Raw genomic sequence first — 24,880 nt, forward strand, 5'->3', positions numbered from 1 at the left:
TGTGTCTCCCCCTTCGGGTGGAGCCACCCCAGTGACATTCCATATGTCGCACTGCCCCTTCGGCCAGTCCATATGTGTATTCTCCACATGTTACCTCCCTTCGGGCAGGATGTGGCTCCGCAGCGTTCTTTCCCCTGGAGAGGTACGCTTTCCCAGTGTTATCCAAGAGTTCCGCTGTGTGGGGTATAATGGAACAGCAGTTGAACTCCCTCTACGCAGATCTTCCGCCCCAGCAGTTGGGGGTCTGAGAGTCTTGCGTAGGGCGCTGGATGTGGCAGCAACCGTGGCGTTTTCCATGGGATCCCAATTACGTCGTCACGTCGACGTTACGTCGAACGTGAGCGACTGAAAGGGAACGTCTCGGTTACTGATGTAACGCTCGTTCCCTGAAGGAGGGAACGGGAGACGTAACGTCCCGTTGCCACCGTTGCTGACCATCGCTGCATGGCCGTCACAAATCTCGGCTCCTCAGCGAAAAACAATGTGTGCGTGCGCCCGCTTCCTGTTTATACCCGCGCGGCGGGGCGGGGCGCGTGACGCGATTCACGCACGCCAACGTTCATTGGCTCGTTCTGTAGACACTCGAAGTTGATAGGGCTCCCTGAAGTGATCCCAATTACGTCGTCACGTCGACGTTACGTCTCCCGTTCCCTCCTTCAGGGAACGAGGGTTACATCAGTAACCGAGACGATTTCTGAAAAATATGGTCTGGTAAAAAATGATTTACAAACTAGGACTTATTTTAATAAAGAGATACGATACATGGAGAAGCATGACACCAATTTAACTGATCTTTTTATCAACATATATACAAATAAGGATAATAGGAAACTTGTCTCAAAACTATATCTATAATCTAACATATAAGGTTAGATTAAAATGGGACAAAGAATCTGGTCTAGGTATTTCAGAGGAAGACTGGCTGAATATCTGTTCTGTACAGGCGACTTCTACCAGCTCGGGTGTGTGGAGAGAATTCTGTTGGCGGAATCTTATTAGATACTTTGTAAAAATCTATTCAGACTTGCGAGAAGGGAAGTGGTCTATGTTGGAGGAAATTTTCATGTGTTCTGGAGCTGCCCAGCCATTCAGTCATATTGGCAGGAGGTAATATAAGTAATACATTTTATTTTCAGTGATGGAATTGACTGCTCATTTTCTACAGTTTACCTGGGCAACTTAGCAGCTCATTTGATGATGAAAGACGAGTACTTTTTAAAGATATTATTAGCAGCCAGCAAGAAAGCTGTAACACGAAAGTGGCTACAATTTGAACCCCCAACAAAGGCTGAACGGCTGGACATTATGACCAGTGTCCAAAATATGGAGAGGATTACTTTCGCTTTAAACCTACAAATGGATAAGTATTTGCAGTATTGGGAAAAATTGATTGTGTTTACGACTATATGACATGTTTATTGACCAATGTATCATCTGACATATACTTTCATCAAGGTTGTTTTATGTAAGAATGTATGAGTGACCGAACGATTGTTCTGTCTTGTTTAGATGTGATTGTATGTTGTTGTTGCTGGGGGGGGGGGGGGGGGGGGGGGTTCTGTTTCGGTTTTTTTTTTTTTTTTTTTTTTTAAAGGATAAAGAATAAAAATAAAGTTTTAAAAAAGAGGTAAATTTCTTGCATATTATGTGTTCAGTCTATTAAGCACGTAGTGTTTCTTTGCAAAGTAACATCGCCAACTACTGGCCTGACATGTATAATACAGCGTTTTTAGTCGTTTCCGCGGATCCATGTGACCGGGGATCGTTTTGACAATATTGTCTTCTGTACGCGAAAAACGCGAAGGAAAAACGTTTCCGTTATTAGTATCGTTGTTGTGTAAACATGCCCTTAGACACTAGTCTGATTGGATCTCTTTAATATTTACAGTATTTTTTATATTTTCTTTTGTTTGTTCTATGTGCATTATGTTTAATTTTTTTGTAACGTTAATCTTAATGTCTTTGGTCTCTTTTAAGTTGTTCTTTAAATATTTGCCTAACTTTTAATGACAGGGTGATCGAGGGTTTCCAGGTTTATCAGGCCAGCCAGGTGTTCCAGGTTTTCCTGGACCAGAGGGGCCGATTGGACCTCGTGGAGAGAAGGTCAGTGGTCAGGCCATGATGATATTAATATAATCATAAGCATAATAATTGCTGTTCAACCAGAATCTGTTACTGATCAGCTATACTGTTGCTTCTGTTAAGACTGGACTTTCTTTCTTTCACAGGGTGATGATGGACCTTCAGGGCCAGTGGGGAGCAAAGGAATAAGAGTGAGAGTTTCTCAGTAACAGCCTCTGGCTCATAATAGATCCACAGTTATCAGCAAATACTGACTGTGTTTTTGCAGGGACCTCCTGGATTGCCGGGCTTCCCAGGAACACCAGGAATCCCAGTGAGTGAATCAATGAGGGCTTTCTTGAAAATAACACCTTATATTAGCCGTAAGAAGTAATTAATAAATCCAAATTGAAAATAGTTGACAGTGAAGTTTATTAAAGGGTAACTCTCGCCAAAATGCAACCTAGGGTCTTTTTGTTAATCTACCCAAGGCAAACTTTCGTTTAAAAGCATAATTAGAATGGAAACGCCACTTTTAAGTTTGACCATATTTTCGTTTTCGATCAAATTGCCTTTTGAATGGGAGTGCTTGGGACACTTCTATGATAGCATCAAAAATCTCTATTTTTAAAACACTAAGAAGGCTCGACACAACATGAAACTTTGCTGGAAGTATCACCAGGGACTCTACACATGAACTCATGTACACAGAGTTTACTAAAAAGAAAGGTTTTGAACAACTCACAGTAGCTGTGTCCGCCGGTATTTTGACAGTCAAAAATAATCGATCTCCGAATGCAACGTAACAGGGAGGAGAATAAAGATGGAAAGCTCCTAAAGCTTAGTTCCATATAAACTCACGGATAATTTGTTGTTTTGTCGTTAGTGAAAATCAATAATGACCTTGTATTTGAAAGAAGATGCTTATATAAAAAGCAATACTAAAATTCAGAGTCAGTTCATTCACATTCGGAGATCGACTATTTATGACTGTCAAAATGCCGGCTGACACAGCTCTACAGTGAGTTGTTCAAAATCTTTCCTTTTAGTAAACTCTGTGTTAACAAACAATGTTCTCAATGCTCGAGTTCATGTGTAGAGCCCCTGGTGATACTTCCAGCAAAGTTTCATGTTGTGTCGAGCCTTCTTAGTGTTTTAAAAATAGCGTTTTTTGATGCTATAATAGTAGTGCCCCAAGCACTCCCATTCAAAAGGCAATTTGACCAAAAACAAAAATATGGTCAAACTTAAAAGTGGCGTTTCCATTCTAATTATGCTTTTGAACGAAAGTTCGCCTCGGGTAGATTAACAAAAAGACTCTAGGTTGCATTTTGGCGAGAGTTACCCTTTAACTGTTTAAATGTGCACCGTGGTGTAGATCAAATCATCAAATTATGTCTCCATTATTGACATAGTTTGCAAAAAAACTCATTGCTATGGAATAAACTAATTTGAAAAATGAGACCACAGAGTGGTCAGAAAATGCTTTAAAATTAATGTGGCATGTATTTACATTTGGCAAAACAGTTTGTCCAACAGCAAAGACCAATTTGCCATTATTAAACCAGAACACATCAGAGAGTGAGTATGTCTGTTTTGTTAAACATCTGCTTTGTGAGCTTATGTTATAATATTTATATTTTACTTTATATATATACTTTTTTGCACTGAATATGTAGCAGACAGATGTATATGTTTTTATATTTTTTTAACTTTTAGTTTGCACATTGTTTGGAGGGAAACATTTGGCAGGATGTAGAATAACATGTTAGTAAATTAATTAATCCGATTAATTGATTATGAAAACACTCGTTAGTTGCAGCCCTAGACAGACATACAGTAGACATACTGTACACACCATTCAGTTTGTGGTCAGCCTGGGGTCAGTATGATTTTTTTTATGTTTTTGAAACAGGTCTTTTATGCTCACCAAGGCTTCATTTATTTGATTAAAGATACAGTAAAACCAGTAATATTGTGAAATATTATTACAATTTAAAAATAATTTTGATCACGTGATCCTTCAGAAATCAATCTAATATGCTGATTTGGTGCCCTAGAAACATTTCTTATTATCAAAGATTATTATCAAAAATAGTTTTTTTTTTTTTTTGTGGAAAAGTAAAACTTTTTTGAATAGAAAGTTCAAAACAGCATTTATTTGATAAAGAAATCTGGTAGCATTTTATTTTACAATCCTGTTAACCATGAACGTACTATGTATTTATTATAGTAATTGCAATAACTGGGTAATAACTAGGTACTAATCCTGAACCTACCCCTAAACCTAACCTTAAAGGAATAGTTCACTTTAAAATGAAAATTCTGTCATCATATACTCACCCTCATGTTGTTTCAAACCTGTATGAATTTCTTTCTTCTGCTGAACAGAAAGGAAGATATTTAGAAGAATATCAGTAACCAGACTGTTTCTGGGTCCCATTGACTTCCATAGTATATTTTTTTCCTACTATAGAAGTCAATGGGACCCAGAAACTGCCTGGTTACTGATATTCTTCTAAATATCTTCCTTTCTGTTCAGCAGAAGAAAGAAATTCATACAGGTTTGAAACAACATGAGGGAGAGTATATGATGACAGAATTTTCATTTTAAAGTGAACTACTCCTTTAACCCATGTACCTTATATTACCCAGTACTTTCTTAGGTAATTACACTGTAAGTACATGTAAGTGCATGTACTGTAAAATAAAGTGCAACCAGAATTCTTTTCTAGCAATGTAAATATGTTTACTTTGATTCTTTTAATGCATCCTTGTTGAATAAAAAAATCTTACTGTCCTCAAACTTTTGAACCGTGTGTGGTAAACGGGCTGTATTTTTTTCGAACACTCTCTCTGAAATCATGTAAGGCTCTCTTGACATACAGTAAGTGTGCCAATCTGCTGTCGTCTTACTGCTTCTTGCTTCGCATTCTAAATGTTAATAGTTATAAGATTGTATGTGCTGTTTTTGACTGACAGGGTCTCCCAGGACAGGATGGCGCACCTGGACCCAGAGGAATTCCAGGCTGTAATGGAACTAAAGTATGAAACACTACAAACAACAAGCCTTCATCAGTTTACGGACAGGTTGAATGGATTAAAACTTAAAAAAGAGCAAACAAATATAAATAAACCTTTTTTTTTCTTTACAGGGTGAAAGAGGATTCCCAGGAAGTCCAGGCCTTCCAGGTTTAGAGGGTCGAATAGTAAGTATTGCTTTGTCACATTTCAAATTTGCAAGCATACTATCATGCACTCACTCACAGTTCAAAGTACTGAACTCATTATTCTCTAAATAATTAATACTTTCTTGTCTCCACAGGGTCTAACAGGTCCTATGGGACAAAAGGCAATTTTTTGATTCCATAATCCGTATTATCCATATTACATATCCGTAATGAAGGATTTGTGTGAAATTATGTTTATAAATGCCTTCTCTTTTCTCCTGTAGGGGGACCCTGGGGAAGTTTTCTATGAAAATAGAATTTCAGAAAATGGGGATGCTGGCATTGATGGCAGACCAGGCTCAAGGGTGAGCATTTACAGATTAATCAGCAACAGAACCAGACTTTTTCCAGATTACAGTAAAACTCATGTTCCCGTGAGTTTGGGGCAAAACTCTGAAATTAAAGCATAATTTGACCCAAATATGGGAATTCACTCATAGTGGATTTTACTGTGTACCCTTTCAAGTGAGGATCATTCATATCAATATATGATTGTCATGAGTTAACTCGTGATTAATCGCAACTTAATCGCACATTTTTATCTGTTCTAAATGTACCTTAAATTAATACTTTCCGAGTTTTTAATACTTTAATCAACATGGGCATGGAAAAATATGGATGCTTTATGCAAATGTATGTTTATTATTAGTGAAACCATACTCAACATATAGCTTAAAGACATATAGCATGTTTTAAAGGTCATAGATGTTTTTCCAAGGAACTTATCAAGAGTATTTGACATTTCCAATTAATGTATTAAATTATTATTATTATTATTATTATATTAATATTACAATAAATTTTCCTCGCAATAATTTTATAGTGCATCCCCCTATAACCGACGAGTTTCGAAATTAGTTAGATTAGCTTATTCCTCATTTCAAAACAACTTGTTTAAGACGAAATACTTCTCTTCTAATTTTTCACTACTTATGGGCCACAAGAGAAATATTAAGAAAATAAATTAAGACAGTTATATATTGTTATCATTAAGTTGAAGATTCAGCTCTCATCGTCTCTGAGAGAATATGCACCGTTAATTCAGCGTGAGATGTTTTTGCTTTCACTTTCTGTAGTGATTAATTGACTGGGGTTTGTTTGAGACTTCTCCACCGGCATAACTCTAGAGCAAAGTTTGCACATTGCTTGTGTGATATCCACTAACTCGTCTTCTTGGTTTAAAATGTGAATATTTCCAATATTGTGCGAAAATTTCCTTTATCAACAATTGCTCGCAAAATGATGGACCAAAATGATCATCAAGTGATATTTTAAACTCAACGTGCTGCAGTGATAACTTAATTCACATCGATAATAAATGCAGACAACTTTTGGCTTGTCGAAAGAACCATCAGACATCGTTTTGTATTTTAATTTTCTGTCCAGAAGACCTTTTTCTTTCTCCGTTTCTGTTTGCTGCTGCATCCTTTACTGTCTATGGCTGCATCTTCATTTCTCCAACTACGGGCTAGGCCACGGGTCAAACAGACAATGTGCGCTGCATTAATCACGCGTTAATAATATTAGTGTTTATAATTTGCGTTAATGCGTCATTAACGAGTTAATATTGACAGCCCTAAAATAAATAACAAATTTTATTTCTCATTATTGTGACTTGATATCTCACAGTTGAGACTTGTCACAATCATGGCTGTATTTCTTGGAATATGAAGTCACAAATAGATATCTTTCATACTATACCAATAAATTATAGAGATATATATTTGGATTTCTTGAATTGTCAATAAAGAAATGTGAAATGACTCTAGTTCATACAGTAACCCTCTGGTTACCATATACAGGGGAATCCCGGACCACCAGGTCCTCAAGGTCCTCCTGGTCCTTCTGGTCCCAGAGGGTTTGAGGTAAGACACTGATTGCAGTTTCTGTTTTTGTGCAGCTCTAAGCTTGTGTGATTTAAACTCCACCACACACATTTAAGATGAAGGGCTGTGAATCTATGTTACCCTTTATACTGCTGGCTCATACAGATTTAGTATTTTGCAATGCTATAATTCATTTCATGTGTAAAATTCCACTCTTTTTCAGGGTCGCCCAGGCCCTCCTGGTCCACCAGGCCCGAAGGTAAGTCTGAAGGCTGCAATTAAACAGTGTCAGGTTTTACTTATCTCAGGTTTGCCAAAGTGCTAATGTGTCTTTTTTCATTGAAGGGAAACATGGGATTGAACTTTCAAGGACCCAAAGGAGCGCAGGTACGCACATTGTTAAACAATATATACATCAGGTTTATTAACAGTTGGGTTTTTAATGTGCATATGTTTATGTGTGAAGGGTGAGCGTGGATTACAAGGACCTCCAGGACCACCAGGACAGGTTGGCGAAGTATCAGGCTTACCTGATACAGTCATACAACAGGGAGAAAAGGTACCATTTATTTATTTATTTATTTTTTACTCACAGCCCAATTAAGAATATCTGATATAAAGGTATTTTTATCATGACAATATAAATGATATATATTTATTTTTTATAGTACAATGTTCTTGAGTTACATTGCTTGATAGCAGGTCCCATCAAACGTTTGTATATATGTGTTTTGATTAATGTTTTGTTGTTTGTCTTTTAATAGGGTGATGTCGGCCCACCTGGAGATCCTGGTTATCCAGGCCCCCCTGGCCCCCCTGTATGTATCTTTCTTTTTGTTTCCTTTCATTCTATTCCACACTCATTAAAACTAGAGTCGTCATACCAGTACTATCGTTACCAGTCATCGTTACCAGTTGATAGACGCTGCTTTAAAACGCTCTCGTTCGTGTTTGTTTGAGTGCTCTCTGAGCGTCAAATGTTTCTATTTACAGCATGTTTTTACAAGCATTGTGGCCAATCACAATCATATCTGTTGAGCATGTGAATGGAATGGCCAATTAGAGGTGCTAGTAGGTGCTAATCCTTTCTTCAAAACCAGCAAAGTGTAAACACGATGTAAATAAGAGATTCATTGAACAATTAAGAACTTTTTTTATTATAACAGGAGTTTTCGCAAGAGTGCAGAATTCAGTGAGCTTGTGCTTTAGAGATTCACAGCCTTAGTGATTATAAAGGAAAAGATCTTCTCTTGCTTTCTGTTTATCACCCATTCACAATCTGAATACAAGTTTAGTTTTTCATGCTGCGTTTTTGCAAAGTTTTTGGATTGACAACTTTATTTAAATGTGCGATTGACCTGGAAACTGCGATGATGATGTGTAGATATGGGGTAGGATTAAGGAATGTAGAATATGGTCATGCAGAATAAGGCATTAATATGTGCTTTATAAGTACCAATAAACAGCAAATATTCTAATAACATGCATGCTAATAAGCAACTAGTTCATAGTGTGAATTGGACCCTAAATTAAAGTGTTACCTGCTTATTTTCAATTTATAATTAACATTCCTGTCTTTGTCTGACAGGGTCCGCAAGGGGGCCAGAAAGGTAACAAAGGAGAACCTGGCGAACCTGGAAAGAGGGTGAGTTAATGCCTACTGAAACCCCAACTACTCGTTTATGTTTACAGATTACAAAAGACAGCGTTTTATGACATGTATTCGGTGATATATTTATTTTTATAAGGGAAAACCCGGCAAAGATGGTGAACAAGGCCTCTCTGGATATCCGGTAAGCTGTCTACAATAGACGTTTAGTACATTTCACCAAACTGATGATATTCTTTAATGCTGTTGTCACATCTCTTTCTCAGGGTGACAAAGGAAATGCAGGTACTCCTGGTCTACCTGGACAAGATGGTGTGAGAGTAAGTACTGAACGTGTCATCAAAACACAACATTAGGCCATCAAATCCTTAGTAAACACTGTCTAATGATGATCACACGCACAGAGGTGCAGTATTAATGTAGCTGAGCTGAGCGTTCATGAAAAACCAGCTCACTCACAGATCATTTTGTCATTTCAAATTAATTTAAATTAGAATGTTGTTGTCAGGTAGAATTGCATACATGTTGTGAGTAAACATGGACAATGTCGCACTGACAGCATGATCAGCCAAACACTGTGATGGAACTTCCTACACGCACGTGACCCCAGGATACTACACTTTATCTGCTTGTGTCACTTTGTTACTCTTAATTTGATCTCATGTTATTTCTTAACATATTTATTCAACTTTATGAAGGACGAAGTATGTCTTCATCCCGACGTTTTATCTAACCCGCCCGCAATTCGGACCGCAAAAAAAAAAAAAAAAAAAAATATTGTACCCGACCCGCTTCCTGACCCGCATTTTTTAAAAAAAGCTTCCTTTATTATTAGGCCAATTTATTCGTTTTATTTTACAGCAGTTATGTGTACAATGGATAGTCCTATAAGTCCATTTAAATTTTAATCGTGCGCGTTGCGCAAAAGTTCACTTATCAATATTCTGGCCTAATAAATTTACTTTTAAAAAATGTATGTAGGCTATATTTTTGTTAATATAATTGTTATTTATATTATTAGGCCCATTTATTCGTTTAATTTTACAGGACTTTGTGTAGGCTATATTCCTTCTTACATAGGCCTAATTTGTAATTTGAAATAAAACATTTCTATTTGAAAAATGTTGTTGTTGCTCATTAGTTCTTTAGGAGGTAAGGCTGTGGTCTAAGCTAAAAGTGATATACATGTAGATTTTTTTTCCTTTTTTGGAGCGAGCAGGGGGCGATTTGAGTGGAGCGCGGAGCAAACTGCGTTGAGCGCTGAGCGATAATGAGCGGAGCGGCCTGATGTTGAGCGGGGGAGCGGAGAGGTGAACATTTCCGTGAGCGATGAGCGGAGATTCTCACCGCTCCACTCCGCTCATATGCTCTCTAGTACTATATAAATTACAAAGGTTTAATTGGCATCTTTATTTCAAACGACCCGACCGACCGCGACCCGAATATCATTACAAATATTTTTGGATGACTCGTAACCGCGGGTAACCACGGGTGACCGCAGGCACCCGCTCATTTCGGATAAACCCGCGCATCACTGACTAGCTCCCTTGCCTCCTCTGAGAAAATGCCCTGGCTCGAAATCATACATATATGCTTTTGTTAACACATTTAGGGTGAGAAAGGTAATCAAGGGCCTCCTGGACCTCCATCATTCAGGGTATGTTGAATATTTCTCTCTTCTATTCTGTCATATTTGCATAGGCCTGATGTTTATCATTATTTATTATATTTTAACATTAGTTTAATTAAAAAATAACCCTTTTCACCCCATAGGATGGGCAGTTCCCAGGCATAGGTGGAATAGGACCAAAAGGAGACAGTGGTGAGCCAGGATCACCTGGACCTAAAGGAGATAGAGGACTTCCAGGTATTTAAACACTCAAGGTCAAGCTTAAAGTGATAGTTCACCCGAAAATGAAAATTCTGTCATCATTTACTCACCCTCAAGTTGTTCCAAACCTGTGTGAATTTCTTTCTTCTGCTGAACACAAAAAAAGTTATTTTGAAGAATGTCGGTAACCAAACCATTGACTGGCGCCAATTGGGCGCCATTGACTTCCAAAGTATAGAAAAAAAATACTATGGAAGTCAGCCATGGCACTTTGGCACAGGCATTTCAGAATGATCAAACCAACATTGAGATGCTGTGCAATGAAATTGGTCTGCTGGTTAGTCCAGTTGTCTAATCACATCCTCTGTTGAAGTCTGTTGCGCATCGAGGTTTTTAGCGCATGTTTTCTAAATGGATAAAACATTTATTCACCTCAATTGAGCACATACATTTTTTGTGTGCATTTTTTGAATTTATGTGCATTTTGGCATTTCCATCCAGCGTTTTTTTTATGCAGGATCCCAAAATGTGCATAAAAATAGGTGGATGGAAACATAGCTATTGCCATGAATCAGAACAGAACATTCAGTGATGCAGTTGTAAGGTCATGTATTGTGGCCTGGTCAGACTTTGGAGAAAGTGGCCAGAACTATAATTTATGTACTGTTTATCCATACAAATATGCTTTACAGTGTAATTTGTATCAGAGGTCAATGCATTTTTGTCTTTTGGTAGGTATTCAGGGGCCACCTGGTCCACAAGGTCTTGCAGGTAAGCATTAAAACCAAATTATTTTTTATGCAATTGTAGTTCACACATATTTCTATTACAATTCTTTCAGTGTATGATTGATCATGTTAATTTAATTCATGCAGTTAATTAAATGAAAGAAATCTTTAATCATAGGAATCGGAGGTCCAGGTCCTCCCGGCTCGCCAGGTTTACCCGGAGAGAGAGGAGAAAAGGGTGATGAGGGACAGCCTGGAATCTCGCTCCCTGGACCACCTGGGAGACCAGGTCAACAAGGTCCCCAAGGATTCCAAGGGCCTCCTGGTCCCCCAGGAATATTCAACGGCGACATAGAATGTAATCGTGGCCTTCCTGGTCCACCAGGCCTACAGGGCGAGCGTGGATATCCTGGAGAAAGAGGACCGCAAGGTTTGCCATGCATTTCATATTAGAAAACAAAATCTGTATACAACATATACTTTGTTTTGTTTTTTTGAAGAACATTGTGGCTAATACTCTCTAATGCCAATTGTCACAGGTCAAAAAGGAGAGACATGTGTGAATTGTTTTAGTAATGGAAACCCTGTCCCAGGACCCCCAGGGTTTCCAGGTCCTCCTGGAAATCAAGGTAAGATTTAAGTAATTCGTACATATGTACCTTTCATGTGTCATACAGATGTTTTCTTTAATGATGTTTTACCTAACAAAGGCGCATATACAGTATATATATATATATATATATATATATATATATATATATATATATATATATAATTTATCGAAATCTCCGGTCATCTCTATTTACAATAAATCATGATAGGAAGGGTGATGCATGATGCTCAGGTCCAAAAACAAAAGATAGTTCACAGTATTCTTTGAAGTACCAAGTAAATAACATGGTACATTTCAGTACAAAAGTATAGTATATACCAATGTACAGTAAAGAACCAAACTTTTATCTCACAAAAAAATGGCAATTTTTTGTTTATTTTTTTTATATAGAGTACAGATGCTTTTCAAGCTGCATGTCACGCTTGTTTTTGTGTCAGGTGCTCCTGGTTTGCCTGGAGCTAAAGGAGAAAGAGGATACCAAGGAGGACAAGGGCTCATAGGCCCTCCTGTGAGTGCTTCCTAACAGTACTTCACTTTTTTTTTTTAAGTGGCAGATGCTACAGAGTTATTCAGAAAATATAATTACTTTACATTTCAGCAGGTCTCAATGAAATTTTAGTAAATAACATTTAAGTGATATATTTACCCTTTAGGGAATACAAGGACCTCAGGGTCCCCCTGGATACCCTGGAGAAAAAGGTGACCCAGGCGATGCCATCTCTATTCTGGGTGTGAAAGGAGACAAGGGAGACACAGGCTTTCCTGGCTCTCCTGGTCTGCCGGGACTCGACGGAAGACCTGGTCGTGATGGCGTGCCTGGTCCCCCTGGCCTCAGAGGACCACCTGTGAGTGTTTGTTCAGTTTTCTTTAGATGTACAACTTTTGGGTCTTTTATAGAGTTAAATAAACTGATATGTTATTTATCATAATAATACACTGACTACTGAATTGCCATTTATCCACTATCCACAATCTTAGGCCCTGTTTACACCTGGCATTAAGATGCATTTTGGTCAAACCCGTTTACACCTGGTGTTTAAATCCGTCTCTTTTGTCCACTGTAAGTGTTCTTCCATAAAATTTTCAGGAGACATTCATGGAGTCAACAAAGTGTCATTTTATTGACTGCAACACTTAAGGACTGACCAAACATTGTGCAGAAGAAAGAGAGAGTAAAAAAACTCGGACTAATAAATGGGACATCAGCACATGAAGCCCTTTTGACAAACCAGACCAAACCATTTTTATAATTAAAGGGGTCTCTGTAAATTTAAAGGGTGAAACTATATATATATATATATACACAAACTCAAATAAACATAAAATCACATTTACCATAAAGCAATAATGAAAATAAACTTAAACATACACACACAAATATATATACTGTGCTCTCTAGAGAACCTCCAGCAGACCTGCCAACCTGTACACATTTTGCGTAGCGGATACGCATTTTGACTTCAAAGTATGCTGGTACGATTTGTCACTCTAAACTACGCAAAAACCTGGTGATGCCTCGTGCAGTCCTCAAATCAAGCAACAACAAAAGTAGAGTTCGACCAATCATAGCGCTGGGTTCATTCCCCAAATAGCAAGCGGGGATGATTGACAGATGCGTAAGGCCTATCATTAAAAAGAGACTGAAAATCGACACCAATAAAGAATCCCGCTCGATCCCCCTTCCACTCCCGCGGCCCGCCGTCTGACTGATTTCACAAGCGAGGACAGTACAGTAGTCACGGTACTTCTGACTCCTGAAGGCAAACGGCCTGGGGTGGATGTGGAAAGTTTAAATATTGTATTGAGTTAACTTAATCCTATGGATTCGATGATCACACGGATCGCATGGATTATCTTAAAATACTCCCTTATTCATGGTCACTCAGAAAAGAGGAAGACATCATTCAGCCATGCAAATAATAAAATGCTCAAGTAATGCTGAACAATAAATCTTAATAAATTTGAAATCGCTATGGCTTCGTGATTATGAAAGTGATGTGATTTGTGGATTACTGATAAGCGCGAGTCTGGAGAAACAGGCGTTTATTTATTCATTCTCAGTGTTGAGAAACATAGCCTTCATGTGTTACGTTATTGTGTTAATAATAACTAAAGTACCTAATTATGTTACATATTTATTTTTTATGAAAACTAGCGCGTTTGTTACTTATGGATTACAAAGTACCGTTGTATCAGTGCTGCGCTACCCTGGGTAATCCAGAGTTCTCGCGAGAGCACAAGTTGAACTTGACGCCCAGCCCTGTTTGTTTGAACCCATAGATATATACACTAGATGTCGCCTTGTATACGGCAGTTCATTGGAACGAATGCGTCAATAGAGCCGCCATCTTGGAACAGGGGAGCCCCTCCTCTTTAATGCATCAGCGTCAATGTAGGCAAAGGTCTAACGGAAATAAAATCACCATAAATCGTTATGAATGTTTTTTTTTTTTGGTTCTTTCCAACGGTCAGACATGTATTTATCATCGAGTCCAGAGAAAATTTAAGGTTTTGATATTAAGATAATCTACTTATTCTTCAAAATATAACGCATAGTGCTATAGGCCTACGTTTATTAGTCACATTCTTTCACTTGCGTAAACTTAGAATGAACTATCGCTACTTTATATATATATATATATATATATATATATATATATATATATATATATATATATATATATAAATTAGCAAAACTTGGCCACTAAATATTTAATATTCAATTATTTTAATGATCACAATTAAAGTTTTAATTTTATTAAATTGAACAAGCGCAACATTTAGCATTCAATCATTCATTCTAAAAGATGTATTATTAATAACAATGTTATTTCAACATAATATCTCGTTATTTCGACATAATGTGTGCGTGCAACAAGCAAGATGTGCATTTGTAAATCCGGTGACACGCGTGCATTAATTTTTTATTAATAAACTGTCGATTCGGCTGCAAAGATGAAGTTGCCGATCGCCATATAGTGAACGCGCCTATAGAGAGAATTGCACATAATGGATTACATAATCAGAGAGTAGCCTTTTCCTTTTCGTTTTGAATTATTTTTGTTTAAAGACATTTCAAGCTTTGTGTATTTTGATGTATTTCTCATGTCTGTGTAAGGCATACATGAGTTTCGTTAAGTTCTCCAGTTCACGTGCAATGCAAGTGACCACGCGGGCGCCTCCATGATTATATTGTCTGTTCGTTATATTTGCTTCTTATTAATTAGGCCTAAATCCAGGCAATTGCTTGATGAAAAAAATGATTAAAATTAAGATACAATTCAGACAAAACAAAATTCACTTTAAAGAAAGGCTTTAAACAGTTGACATTTTCACAAATTCCAGTGTCCTTCCACACCTCCATCCCCAGGAAGAAACAAACCCTTGAGCCCACTGTATCCTTGTGCAAAACGTACACATACATAGGATTTGTGGAATTCTATGTATAAGAATGGATGTACTGTTTGAAGATTGACAGGGAGAGGACAAGCATACTATTAGGACTGTACTTACAGGTTACAAGTGTCACACTGTTTTTTTTTTTTTTTTTTTCATTAAAAGGTTTGAGTACAATCGGTAAAAAAATCTAAAGTTAGGAACAACACAGCACAACAACACAGCCAAAAGTGGGTATTGAGGATCAACTCCTGCATATTGTACATTTTAAACAAGGATTATTTCAAATAATATCTAAAGTGTACAGCACATTCACAATTAATTTTCTGTGCGAGAATCACAGTTCATTTTCTTCCTCCAAGCAGAGAAATGTACACTTAACTTATAAAAAAAACAACTTGACTACTACCATCCACAGAGTAAATGTAATCCCATGCTGTCTGGTTTAGATTTCGTTCGTGTGAACATCCATATGCATCACAAAAGTCCGGCATCATCCATGAATTCAAAGTACAGGGAGAGAAAGCAGCGTTACCTAGCTACTTCTTATGACAAGACCCCTGTTCTAAGATGGCGGCGGTTTTGACGCATGCTTAGAACCCCAAGGCGACATCTAGTATTTATATCTATGGTTTGAACCGCGTGAGGCGTCAGCTTACGCTACTCCTACAACGCTAGTCATTCATCGTCAAGTGTTACTCTTTTGGCGTAAGTCGACTTGCGTACGTCCGTCTGCCGGAAGCTAGTTATTTTAGTGTATAAAGTTTTAAATATGGATATTTTTCTTACACGAACGCATCGCTTCACTTCAAAATGCCTTTATTAACCCCCAGAGCCGTTTCGAGCACTTTTATCATGGATGGATAGGCTCTGATGGACTTGCAAAAACATACCGATTGGGCCCTATTTTAACGATCTAAGCGCATGGTCTAAAGCGCACGGCGCAAGTTCACTTAGGGGGTGTCCAAATCCACTTTTGCTAGTCTAACGCTGGGAAAAATGGTCGGCACACCAGACGCATGGTCTAAAAGGGTTGTCCCTATTCTCATAATGAGCAATGGGTCTGATTTGGGATTTACGTGCGTTAAACCAATCAGAGCCTCATCTCCCATTCGCTTTAAATACCAGTTGCGCTCACGCCATGGCAGATTCGCTTATTTACATGACGGAATTTAATAGTGGAAAGACTGAACAAAATGAAAACTGCATCGGACTGAAACTAGCAAAAAACACTTGCGTCCCGCTTGGCGCTGCATTGCGCCGGGTGTAAGATGGGGCCCATTGACTCCCATTATAAGGCTTGGAAGAGCCAGGACATTTTTTAATACAACTCCGATTGTATTCGTCTGAAAGAAGAATGTCATTTACACCTAGGATGGCTTCAGGGTGAGTAAATCATGGGGCTAATTTTCATTTTTGGGTGAACTATCCCTTTAATACCAGGTGTAAACAGGGCTTTAGTCAACCAGAACATTTCCACCCTCTCTCTGACCCTTACGGCCTTTTCAGACCACAAGCTTGAGCTTCTCGTCAGCGTAACTTCATCGTCACTGCAGCTGCAGACGCACAAGAATATTCACACTGGAAGCGTTTGTACAGCGTCACAGCAGCGGCAAGGCTACATATAAGCAAGCATTTCTTTACCATGACAACTTTAAATTTGTTTTTAGAAGTTGGTCATTTATAAACTTAATGGTCTTGAAAGTTTGAAAGAAACATTCTCATGTAAACGGTAAACAACAAACACAACCAAGAAAACAACTCCGATCTTGTCGGTTCCTTGTCGTTAGAAATAAAAAGGGTTAAATATATAAATATTTGCATTTATCTATATGCCTTTAAGACTTCTATGTTAACATACTTTTCACTTCTAAAACGAGAAACTGCACTTTCCGTGACTTAAGTAACAGGTTCACAAAACAGTCTGCCATTTTTTCTTAAAGGGTTCGGCTGTGGTGAAAGGTGCACAAGGTCCACCAGGTGAACCCGGCTTCCCAGGACCTCCAGGAGACAGGGGTCTAAGTGGTCCCCCAGGATTTGGTCCACAGGGACCTCCTGGAGAGAAGGGTATTCAGGGCGTTTCAGGAAGACCAGGGGGTCCTGGAGCTCCAGGTAAAAAACAATACTGTCTTGTTTTTAGTATTACTGAAATGACTTTTTTAAGGCTGTCAATGAATTGAATATGTGAATATAAATTACTGTACATATTATATTTTTACACTAATCAAGGTAAATATCTAGTTCAGTCTTGAAACTCTAGATGGAGCAGGCTGATTGTTCCTTACATGCAGTCTAAAAGCAATCATTTCATTATTACATGGCATAAGCTAATTGGCCTCTGCTGATTCTGCAGCCAATGAGATTGCTGGCTCAACATTTGCTCTGGTTCAGTGTTCACTGTAAGCTGGTCCTGCAGCGCCTTATTTGAGTTCATCTAAAATCCTCCTCCTCCCCCAGCTCCATCTGTCTAGATCCGCTACGGGATTTATGAATGTCTTCATGCAGCAGCAGCAGCAGCAGCATATTTTACATTCTCAAAGCAGCGTGTCTGTGTATCTATTGGAAGTAGCAAGTCCGTACTTGCTCTGCAGCAGCAGGCTTCATAAGCAGATCTAGTATGCCAATACCAAATACATTGTACCAAATACATTGACAATAACATTGTCTTTTTCTTTAACATGCTAAAACTATTCAGAGAGTTGTCATAATTGAGTATGTGTGATTATGTTCAATGTGTGTAGCTGACTACTTTTTGACTTAAAAGAAGTTTAACGACTTTGAATGATGAGTAACTTGGACATTACATCATCTCAATGTAGGTCAGAAAGGTGAACCTGGGTTGGCTGTGCCAGAAAAAGGTGAGCGTGGACCTCCAGGGCGTGATGGAGATCCCGGATTGCCAGGAAGTCCAGGTAAAGACAAAATGGCTTACTACACTTTGTCAGCACACATTTAGTGGTCTTGAATGCATATGGAGCAGATTGGGAATTCAAAGTTTAACAGTGACTGGTTCCATATCTGTACAGGTAATACAGGCCAAGCTGGACAGCCTGGGTTCCCAGGCCCTCCTGGAGCCAAAGGAGATCCTGGTCTTCCTGGTATTGGTTTGCCAGGACCCCCTGGTACTAAAGGTACAATGTATTCCCGCTATTAAAACACTAATAGATTCTGTCACAAGTAGTTTGTCAACTGCTAAGTGTTTTCCAATTCACAGGAAATCAGATTTGGCCAAATACTTGCTAATTAATTGGCCAGGATGAATTATCTGACTTTCACTAGGTGCATGTATTGTTCCACATATTCTTTCCCTTTTTCCCTTTTTTTAAGTACTTTTTTTTCTTAGGTAGTGACGGACTATTTTGTCCATATGTCTAACAGTGCTGTTGATATTCTCCAGGTTTTCCTGGTATTAATGGTTCCCCTGGTGGACCTGGCATTCCTGGGCGACCAGGTTTGGATGGATTACCTGGTCAGCCTGGATTACCTGGACCCAAAGTATGAGACATTTAACCCACACAATACAATATAATATTATTAACTTCACCAATAGACACGAGTATGTTACATGTATGTGATAAATATTTTAATAATCAGTTTCTAAATCATTCTATTGCACATTGTATACACAACTGTTCAAATTTAGGTTAGTAAGAATAATAAAAAAAAAAAGAATACTTCTATTCAGCAAGGATACATTAATTTGATCAAAAGTGATAGCATCAACATTTATATTGTCACAAAATATTTCTGTTTCAAATAAATGCTGTTTTTTATAATTTCTGTTAATCCGAGTATGTATCCTGGCCAGCTGTTGTCAGTATTGATAATAATAAGAAATGTTTTTTGAGCACCAAATCAGCATATTAAACTGATTTCTGAAGGATCATGTTGCACTGAAGACTGGAGTAATGGCTGATGATTTCAACTTTCCCATAAAATAAAACAAATAACATTTTAAAATATATTAAAACATGGAAAAAAGTTATTTTTAAATTTAATAAAATTGCACAATTATTATAAACAATAATAATAATAATAATAAAAAAAATATATATATATATATATATTAAATAATAATACAACTTTTTATTTGTACTTTGTATTTTCGATCAAATAAATGCAGCCTTGATGATAGGAGATATAAGAGATTTCTTTCCAAAAAAAAAATTACCGACCCCAGACTTTCGAACAATACTGAATATACTGTACAGTATCAATATTGATACTTTGCACGTGACGTCAGTTGTACTGGCTGGCGGGAAAGAACGACATTCTCTAGCAACGAAAACCAGTAAACTAATCAAGGATCTTGCCAGGACGTTGCCAGTTTTAATATACAAAGGTTGGTGTTTTGAGGTGTACACGACATGCCAGATAGTTGTTGTGCGATTGGATGCACTAACCGCGTTTGTTGCCCGCCAGATATCACGTGACTGCAAAGTATCAAGACAGAATTTTGAACTATATATTTTGGATGGCTATATTTTACATTTTTTATCAGATGAAAAATGATAGAGGGGTACCAGTGCAAATTGAAATATGCCGGAAGAAATTAAGCTGCTGTGTGCATCTGTTTTCGTTTTTGTGTGTTCTAACATCCTCTCTGCATTGAATTATGGGCAATATAGTGTCCACTGGTTGTATGCTATATATCATTAAGTGCATTAGGGGTATAAATAAGTGAACTGTATTAGGAATGAGCTCCAATGAGTGTCTATGTCCCCAAAGGGAGATCCTGGTTTTGGTCTACCTGGCCCTTCAGGTCCTACAGGATCCCCAGGCAGTAAAGGTACACCTGGTCCTAAAGGTGATTCTGGTTTCCCTGGAAGCCCTGGTGCACCAGGTCGTCCAGGTCGCGACGGTGCCCCTGGACCTAAAGGTAGAGAATTACTTCATGTTCAAACAGAGAAAAAAATGTTATGCTGCACTAGACACAAAATAGATGCCTTTCGAGACTAAAATGAAGTTGTATTGCAAATATAAAACAATTTATCTAAGTTCTTCGCATTTTCTTTTTGCACTTAGGTGATGGTGGTTTTCCTGGTGGTCCTGGTCTTCGTGGCCCCCCAGGGCCCCCTGCCATTGGCATTCAAGGCCCCCCTGGTCCTCCTGGACCTCCTGGATCTATGGGGTCTCCTGGTATGTCTATGGTTGTTTCAGTAAAACTCTCTTCATAGAAGAATGGTTCTTGAATTAGAGATATGCTTGCCAGATTTATTTCTAGTCTAATGCAACCACTGGAGCCTCCACTATAAGAGACTCTTGTGCGAGCTCTAGACTATTTTTATGCAAAGTAATATGTCCTTATGTGCACAAGGAGATGCTTTGTCTAAGAAAACACAATTTTAATGATTATAAACCACACCAATTTATAATTTTAAATAAAATAATTTGATTTAGTCTAGAAATTGTAACAATTCTTTGACCCTCATAACTAAAATGTGTGTCAGGTGAAGCGTATCTCTCAAGCATTATCAAACACAAATGTTAGTACTAGTAATACTAAGTAGTGTTTCACTATATGACACCATTGTTGTCTTCTCTACTTCAGGAGTCCCTGGTGCGAATGGAGAGAAAGGAGACCGTGGCCCCCCAGGTCAGAGTATTCCAGGGTTGCCAGGTGACAGAGGAGGCCCTGGATTTCCTGGACCTCCTGGCGCAATTGGTCCACCTGGGGGTCCAGGACAACCTGGTCAAGATGGCCTACCGGGACTGCCTGGTAATATGATAGCAATATATACTAATATTCACAATTTTAACTGCATTTGTTGAATGTATACAATATATATCTTATTTCTTTATCCTGGTCCTTCTCTACTTATCCTATATCATTATTACAGGGCCTAAAGGTGACATGGGTGGCATGGGTGCTCCAGGACCTCCAGGTGGCCCTGGCAACCCTGGCAGACCAGGCTTTCCAGGACCAAAAGGTCTAATACCATTTTGTGCTTCAGCTCACATTTCTGAAACAATTTCATAAAGTCTCTCATAGAGTGAAATATTATTGTGCTTTGCTCCCCTGCAGGAGATGACGGTGTCCCAGGACGACCAGGAAGCACAGGTTCCAGTGGATTTAAGGGAGACAGAGGTGACCCAGGCATTCCAGGCCTACCTGGCCCAATATCACCTCAACAGCTATATAAAGGACAAAAAGGAGAACCTGGAGTTCCAGGTGAGACAAGCCTGTTAGCTGCTACCTTGATCACACCATCATGGCCTTTTTGATGATGTCAAGGATCCCAAAATATGAGGATCCCCTTGTGATGGACTCCCTTCCGAAAATATATAAAGAAAGAAATTAAAAGCCATTGTGGGACTATCTAAAATGGCCTAAAATGGGTTTCTGCAGAGCTTCATACTGTATAAAATAGATATGTTTTTGATATCTATATCTTTATTTAATATATTTTAATATCCATTAATATGAAATTGATAGCAGAGCTTGGATGATAAGTAGCCTACCAAAACCTTTAAAAGTTGATAAAGAAGGAGACCATTTTGGCTAGTGTCTATTAGGCTTAATTTGACCAGGGACATTCTGGGTATTATATGCATTTTCTGTTTCTTGTCTTCAGTACATATTTGAGGATCCCTCCTCAACATATGTTTTTCTATACTCAAAGTTTAACAAAAAGAAACATTTAATCTCCTCATGTATTTTGGTGACTCTACGATTCTCTTTGTTTGTCATATAGGTTTAAGCGGACCACCAGGAGCAAAGGGTGTTCCCGGTATCCCTGGAGAATCTGGTTTCCCTGGGCAAGATGGAAGGCCAGGACTACCAGGGTCCCCAGGTAAAGCAAACAAGTACACATATTTGAATTTGAGACATCAAAAGCATCTTCAATCAAGCAGTCTTCTGTCATGTACTGCAAAGTATATAGACTAATGAATGGGGTTTTGTTGACCAGTCAAATTTATTTTGTATTCGTTTTTAGGCCCCAAAGGTGATTCTGGTATCCCAGGAACTCCAGGGTCTCCAGGAGCCCCTGGACTGAAGGGTAGCATGGGAGAGATGGGATTTCCAGGTCAGATCCTCACTCCCATATGGCTCTAAACCAAAACCTTTGTTATGTTTCAGTAGCTTTGAAACCTTGAAGCTAGACTGAGCTAGTCTTCTTTGTTATAGGAATTACTGGAATGAAAGGAACCCCTGGCCAACCTGGCCGATCAGGCCAACCTGGATCCCCAGGATCACCAGGGTTCCCGGGACCCAAAGGTGATCCTGGCACACCAGGATTTGGATTACCAGGAAATCCTGGGCCAAAGGTAAAAACATATTGTCTACTACTTCAGCATTGAGAATATTAGCTTTTAATATTTAATGCTATTAAATGCTTTGAAATTCCCAGGGTGAACCAGGCACTCCAGGATTCCCTGGAAACCCTGGTCTGAAAGGCCAAGCTGGCCCTCCAGGACCTACAGGCTTGACTGGTAGCCCTGGACCAAAGGGTGATCCGGGACTCCCAGGATTCCAAGGGGCACCTGGCAATCCTGGACCTAAAGGTTTGGATGGTGTTACAGGCCCTCCTGGTCTTAGTGGAGCACCTGGAAGACCAGGAGATCCTGGACGACCTGGACCAGCCGGCAATCCTGGCGATAAAGGTCTTGCTGGTCGTGATGGTATTCCAGGACCTGCGGGACAAAAGGGTGAACCAGGTTAGTCTGAATTCAGAAGAAATCAAAGTTCGCAAGATGTGCTCAGTATATGTACAGTATCTGGAATCATTTCTTTTTAACATTTTACCCAGGTGCTCCCGGCCTTGGTGGCCCAGGCCCGCCCGGTTTTCCCGGTTCACCAGGTGAAATGCTGAGAGTTTTGTTCATGTGTCTTAATTTTTACACTAGAAGAATTTGAACAGTTCCTTGTTATAATTTTCATAACAGATTTAACATGATTTACTGTTTTTCTTATGTCGCAGGGCTTAAAGGAGACCCTGGTTTTCCGGGTTCTCCCGGAAGTCCCGGATTTCCTGGTCCGAAAGGTGACCCGGGATTCCCTGGGTTGCCTGGTCAGATTGGCTCTGTAGGACCACCTGGGCCTCCAGGCCTGCCTGCGCAGGGGCCTAAAGGTGTCCAAGGCACACCTGGTCCACCTGGAAGATCGGGTAAGTTAAACATCTCATCCCTTTTGGCCAGCTCTGCCCTGTTGGTTTCACAATGTCAAAATGATCACATCAAGCTGATATTTGCATTTGTTCATTTATTTTTATGAAGAGTAGCCTGGAGTAGAATATCTAATTAATAAAGAACAAACTCTTAAAACAAATTTGTAAAAATAAAAAAGATCAACCAAGTGTTTTTAATCAGTACTTAAATCGTCCAAAAAAACACATGATTTTGTAATACCAGGAAATATAGACACAAATAATGGCTTGGCTGCATATTCCTATTAATTAATACTGTGCTTTACTACAGTGTTTGTTGTTGTCTGATGTACGCTTACAGACCCATCAATTTAGACTAGGCTATCTGACTATCATGGAAACTTATACAAGAGAAGATAATGATATTTGTCTGGTAATTGACAACGTACACATTCAGGAACTGAATGCATTAACACACATTCGTATCTACGTATCTTTTATAGATTTATCTTAGAAAAATTTAAATCAGGTGAAAGTACCCCTGTTTGGGAACCACTTAATTAGCTAAAGTAATATTTCAATTGTGAACCAGAGGGCATACTGGCTTTGATTTTGTTTGTTTGACTGATTTGCATGGAATATTACACAGGCAATCATGATTATGCTACATCTATGTCACTGTCACAAATACACTCTCAGATCAAGGAGCACAAGACACACTCTTTGCATTCTCTTCACTGCAAGTGATATTCTATTCTCATCACTCCCTTCCTTAATTGTGTGCCAGTTTGTCATGTGTTCGAGAGAAGTAAAGGAGTTGCATGCATGCAGAGGTTTTTTTGCTGTCAGTGTTTCACAGTTGCCCAGTCGGGGCCCTATGAGTATTACACACAGTGTCTGCTTCCTGTATCCACGGTTAGCTGTTCACCCATCCATTCACCCTTGTGTGTCTTCACTTCCACCCGTCCCGTCCCTTCAGCAGTGGAAGCTGCAGTGTCCTCCACAGGATGCTGTCTATGTCTGTGACCAAATTTAGTGGTCATCTAGCACTTTTGCATGGGAGATGTGCTGATTTAAAAGAAATGAAAAGCCATTGCAGGACTATCTAAAATGATCTCCACCTTGGTGTAAAAGAGCAAAAACTTTCATGAATTCTGCTGATATTTTTTAAAGCAGGTAATATAAAATTGAAATCAGAGCTGTTTGATAAGTATCTTACCAAAAGCTTTTAGAGTTGATGAAGAAGGAGACCATTTTGGCTAGTGTCTATTAGGCTTATTTTACCCAGGTGCATTCTGGGTATTATATGCATTTCCTGTTTCTTGCGGCATGGTTCTGCTCCTCCTGACGACATGGGATCTTTGCAGGCCCAGAAGGTCAGCTTCTTCATGCTATAGATTTTTTTTTTTTCATGCTTCAATACATAACTCTGTTAGAAAGAATTTAATTTGAATCTACCTATTAATAATTAGTAATTCATCTGTATTATATCTAGACAT

At 38.8% G+C, this 24,880-nt stretch overlaps 1 protein-coding gene across 1 annotated transcript in view; it reads left to right on the forward strand.

Moving 5' to 3' along the window:
* The window catches only part of col4a5 (collagen, type IV, alpha 5 (Alport syndrome)), a 66,949-nt gene that overhangs the window by 34,198 nt on the left and 7,871 nt on the right, over positions 1–24,880 (forward strand). Inside the window, exons 3-39 of the mRNA XM_081348754.1 lie at positions 2,014–2,103; positions 2,229–2,273; positions 2,351–2,395; positions 5,044–5,106; positions 5,217–5,270; positions 5,387–5,413; positions 5,516–5,596; positions 7,094–7,156; positions 7,341–7,376; positions 7,463–7,504; positions 7,584–7,676; positions 7,882–7,935; positions 8,706–8,762; positions 8,866–8,910; positions 8,993–9,046; positions 10,339–10,383; positions 10,500–10,593; positions 11,293–11,328; positions 11,464–11,715; positions 11,825–11,914; positions 12,336–12,406; positions 12,552–12,743; positions 17,238–17,406; positions 18,114–18,206; positions 18,321–18,425; positions 18,692–18,789; positions 20,023–20,173; positions 20,320–20,433; positions 20,846–21,013; positions 21,135–21,224; positions 21,320–21,466; positions 21,990–22,088; positions 22,233–22,322; positions 22,424–22,563; positions 22,647–22,953; positions 23,046–23,096; positions 23,217–23,402. Coding sequence (XP_081204880.1) covers positions 2,014–2,103; positions 2,229–2,273; positions 2,351–2,395; positions 5,044–5,106; positions 5,217–5,270; positions 5,387–5,413; positions 5,516–5,596; positions 7,094–7,156; positions 7,341–7,376; positions 7,463–7,504; positions 7,584–7,676; positions 7,882–7,935; positions 8,706–8,762; positions 8,866–8,910; positions 8,993–9,046; positions 10,339–10,383; positions 10,500–10,593; positions 11,293–11,328; positions 11,464–11,715; positions 11,825–11,914; positions 12,336–12,406; positions 12,552–12,743; positions 17,238–17,406; positions 18,114–18,206; positions 18,321–18,425; positions 18,692–18,789; positions 20,023–20,173; positions 20,320–20,433; positions 20,846–21,013; positions 21,135–21,224; positions 21,320–21,466; positions 21,990–22,088; positions 22,233–22,322; positions 22,424–22,563; positions 22,647–22,953; positions 23,046–23,096; positions 23,217–23,402 — 3,637 coding nt within the window. The remainder of the gene's footprint in view (positions 1–2,013; positions 2,104–2,228; positions 2,274–2,350; positions 2,396–5,043; positions 5,107–5,216; positions 5,271–5,386; positions 5,414–5,515; positions 5,597–7,093; positions 7,157–7,340; positions 7,377–7,462; positions 7,505–7,583; positions 7,677–7,881; positions 7,936–8,705; positions 8,763–8,865; positions 8,911–8,992; positions 9,047–10,338; positions 10,384–10,499; positions 10,594–11,292; positions 11,329–11,463; positions 11,716–11,824; positions 11,915–12,335; positions 12,407–12,551; positions 12,744–17,237; positions 17,407–18,113; positions 18,207–18,320; positions 18,426–18,691; positions 18,790–20,022; positions 20,174–20,319; positions 20,434–20,845; positions 21,014–21,134; positions 21,225–21,319; positions 21,467–21,989; positions 22,089–22,232; positions 22,323–22,423; positions 22,564–22,646; positions 22,954–23,045; positions 23,097–23,216; positions 23,403–24,880) is intronic.

This window comes from Scardinius erythrophthalmus (assembly GCF_964197995.2).
Source record: "Scardinius erythrophthalmus genome assembly, chromosome: 2".
NCBI classification, from domain to species: Eukaryota; Metazoa; Chordata; class Actinopteri; order Cypriniformes; family Leuciscidae; genus Scardinius; species Scardinius erythrophthalmus.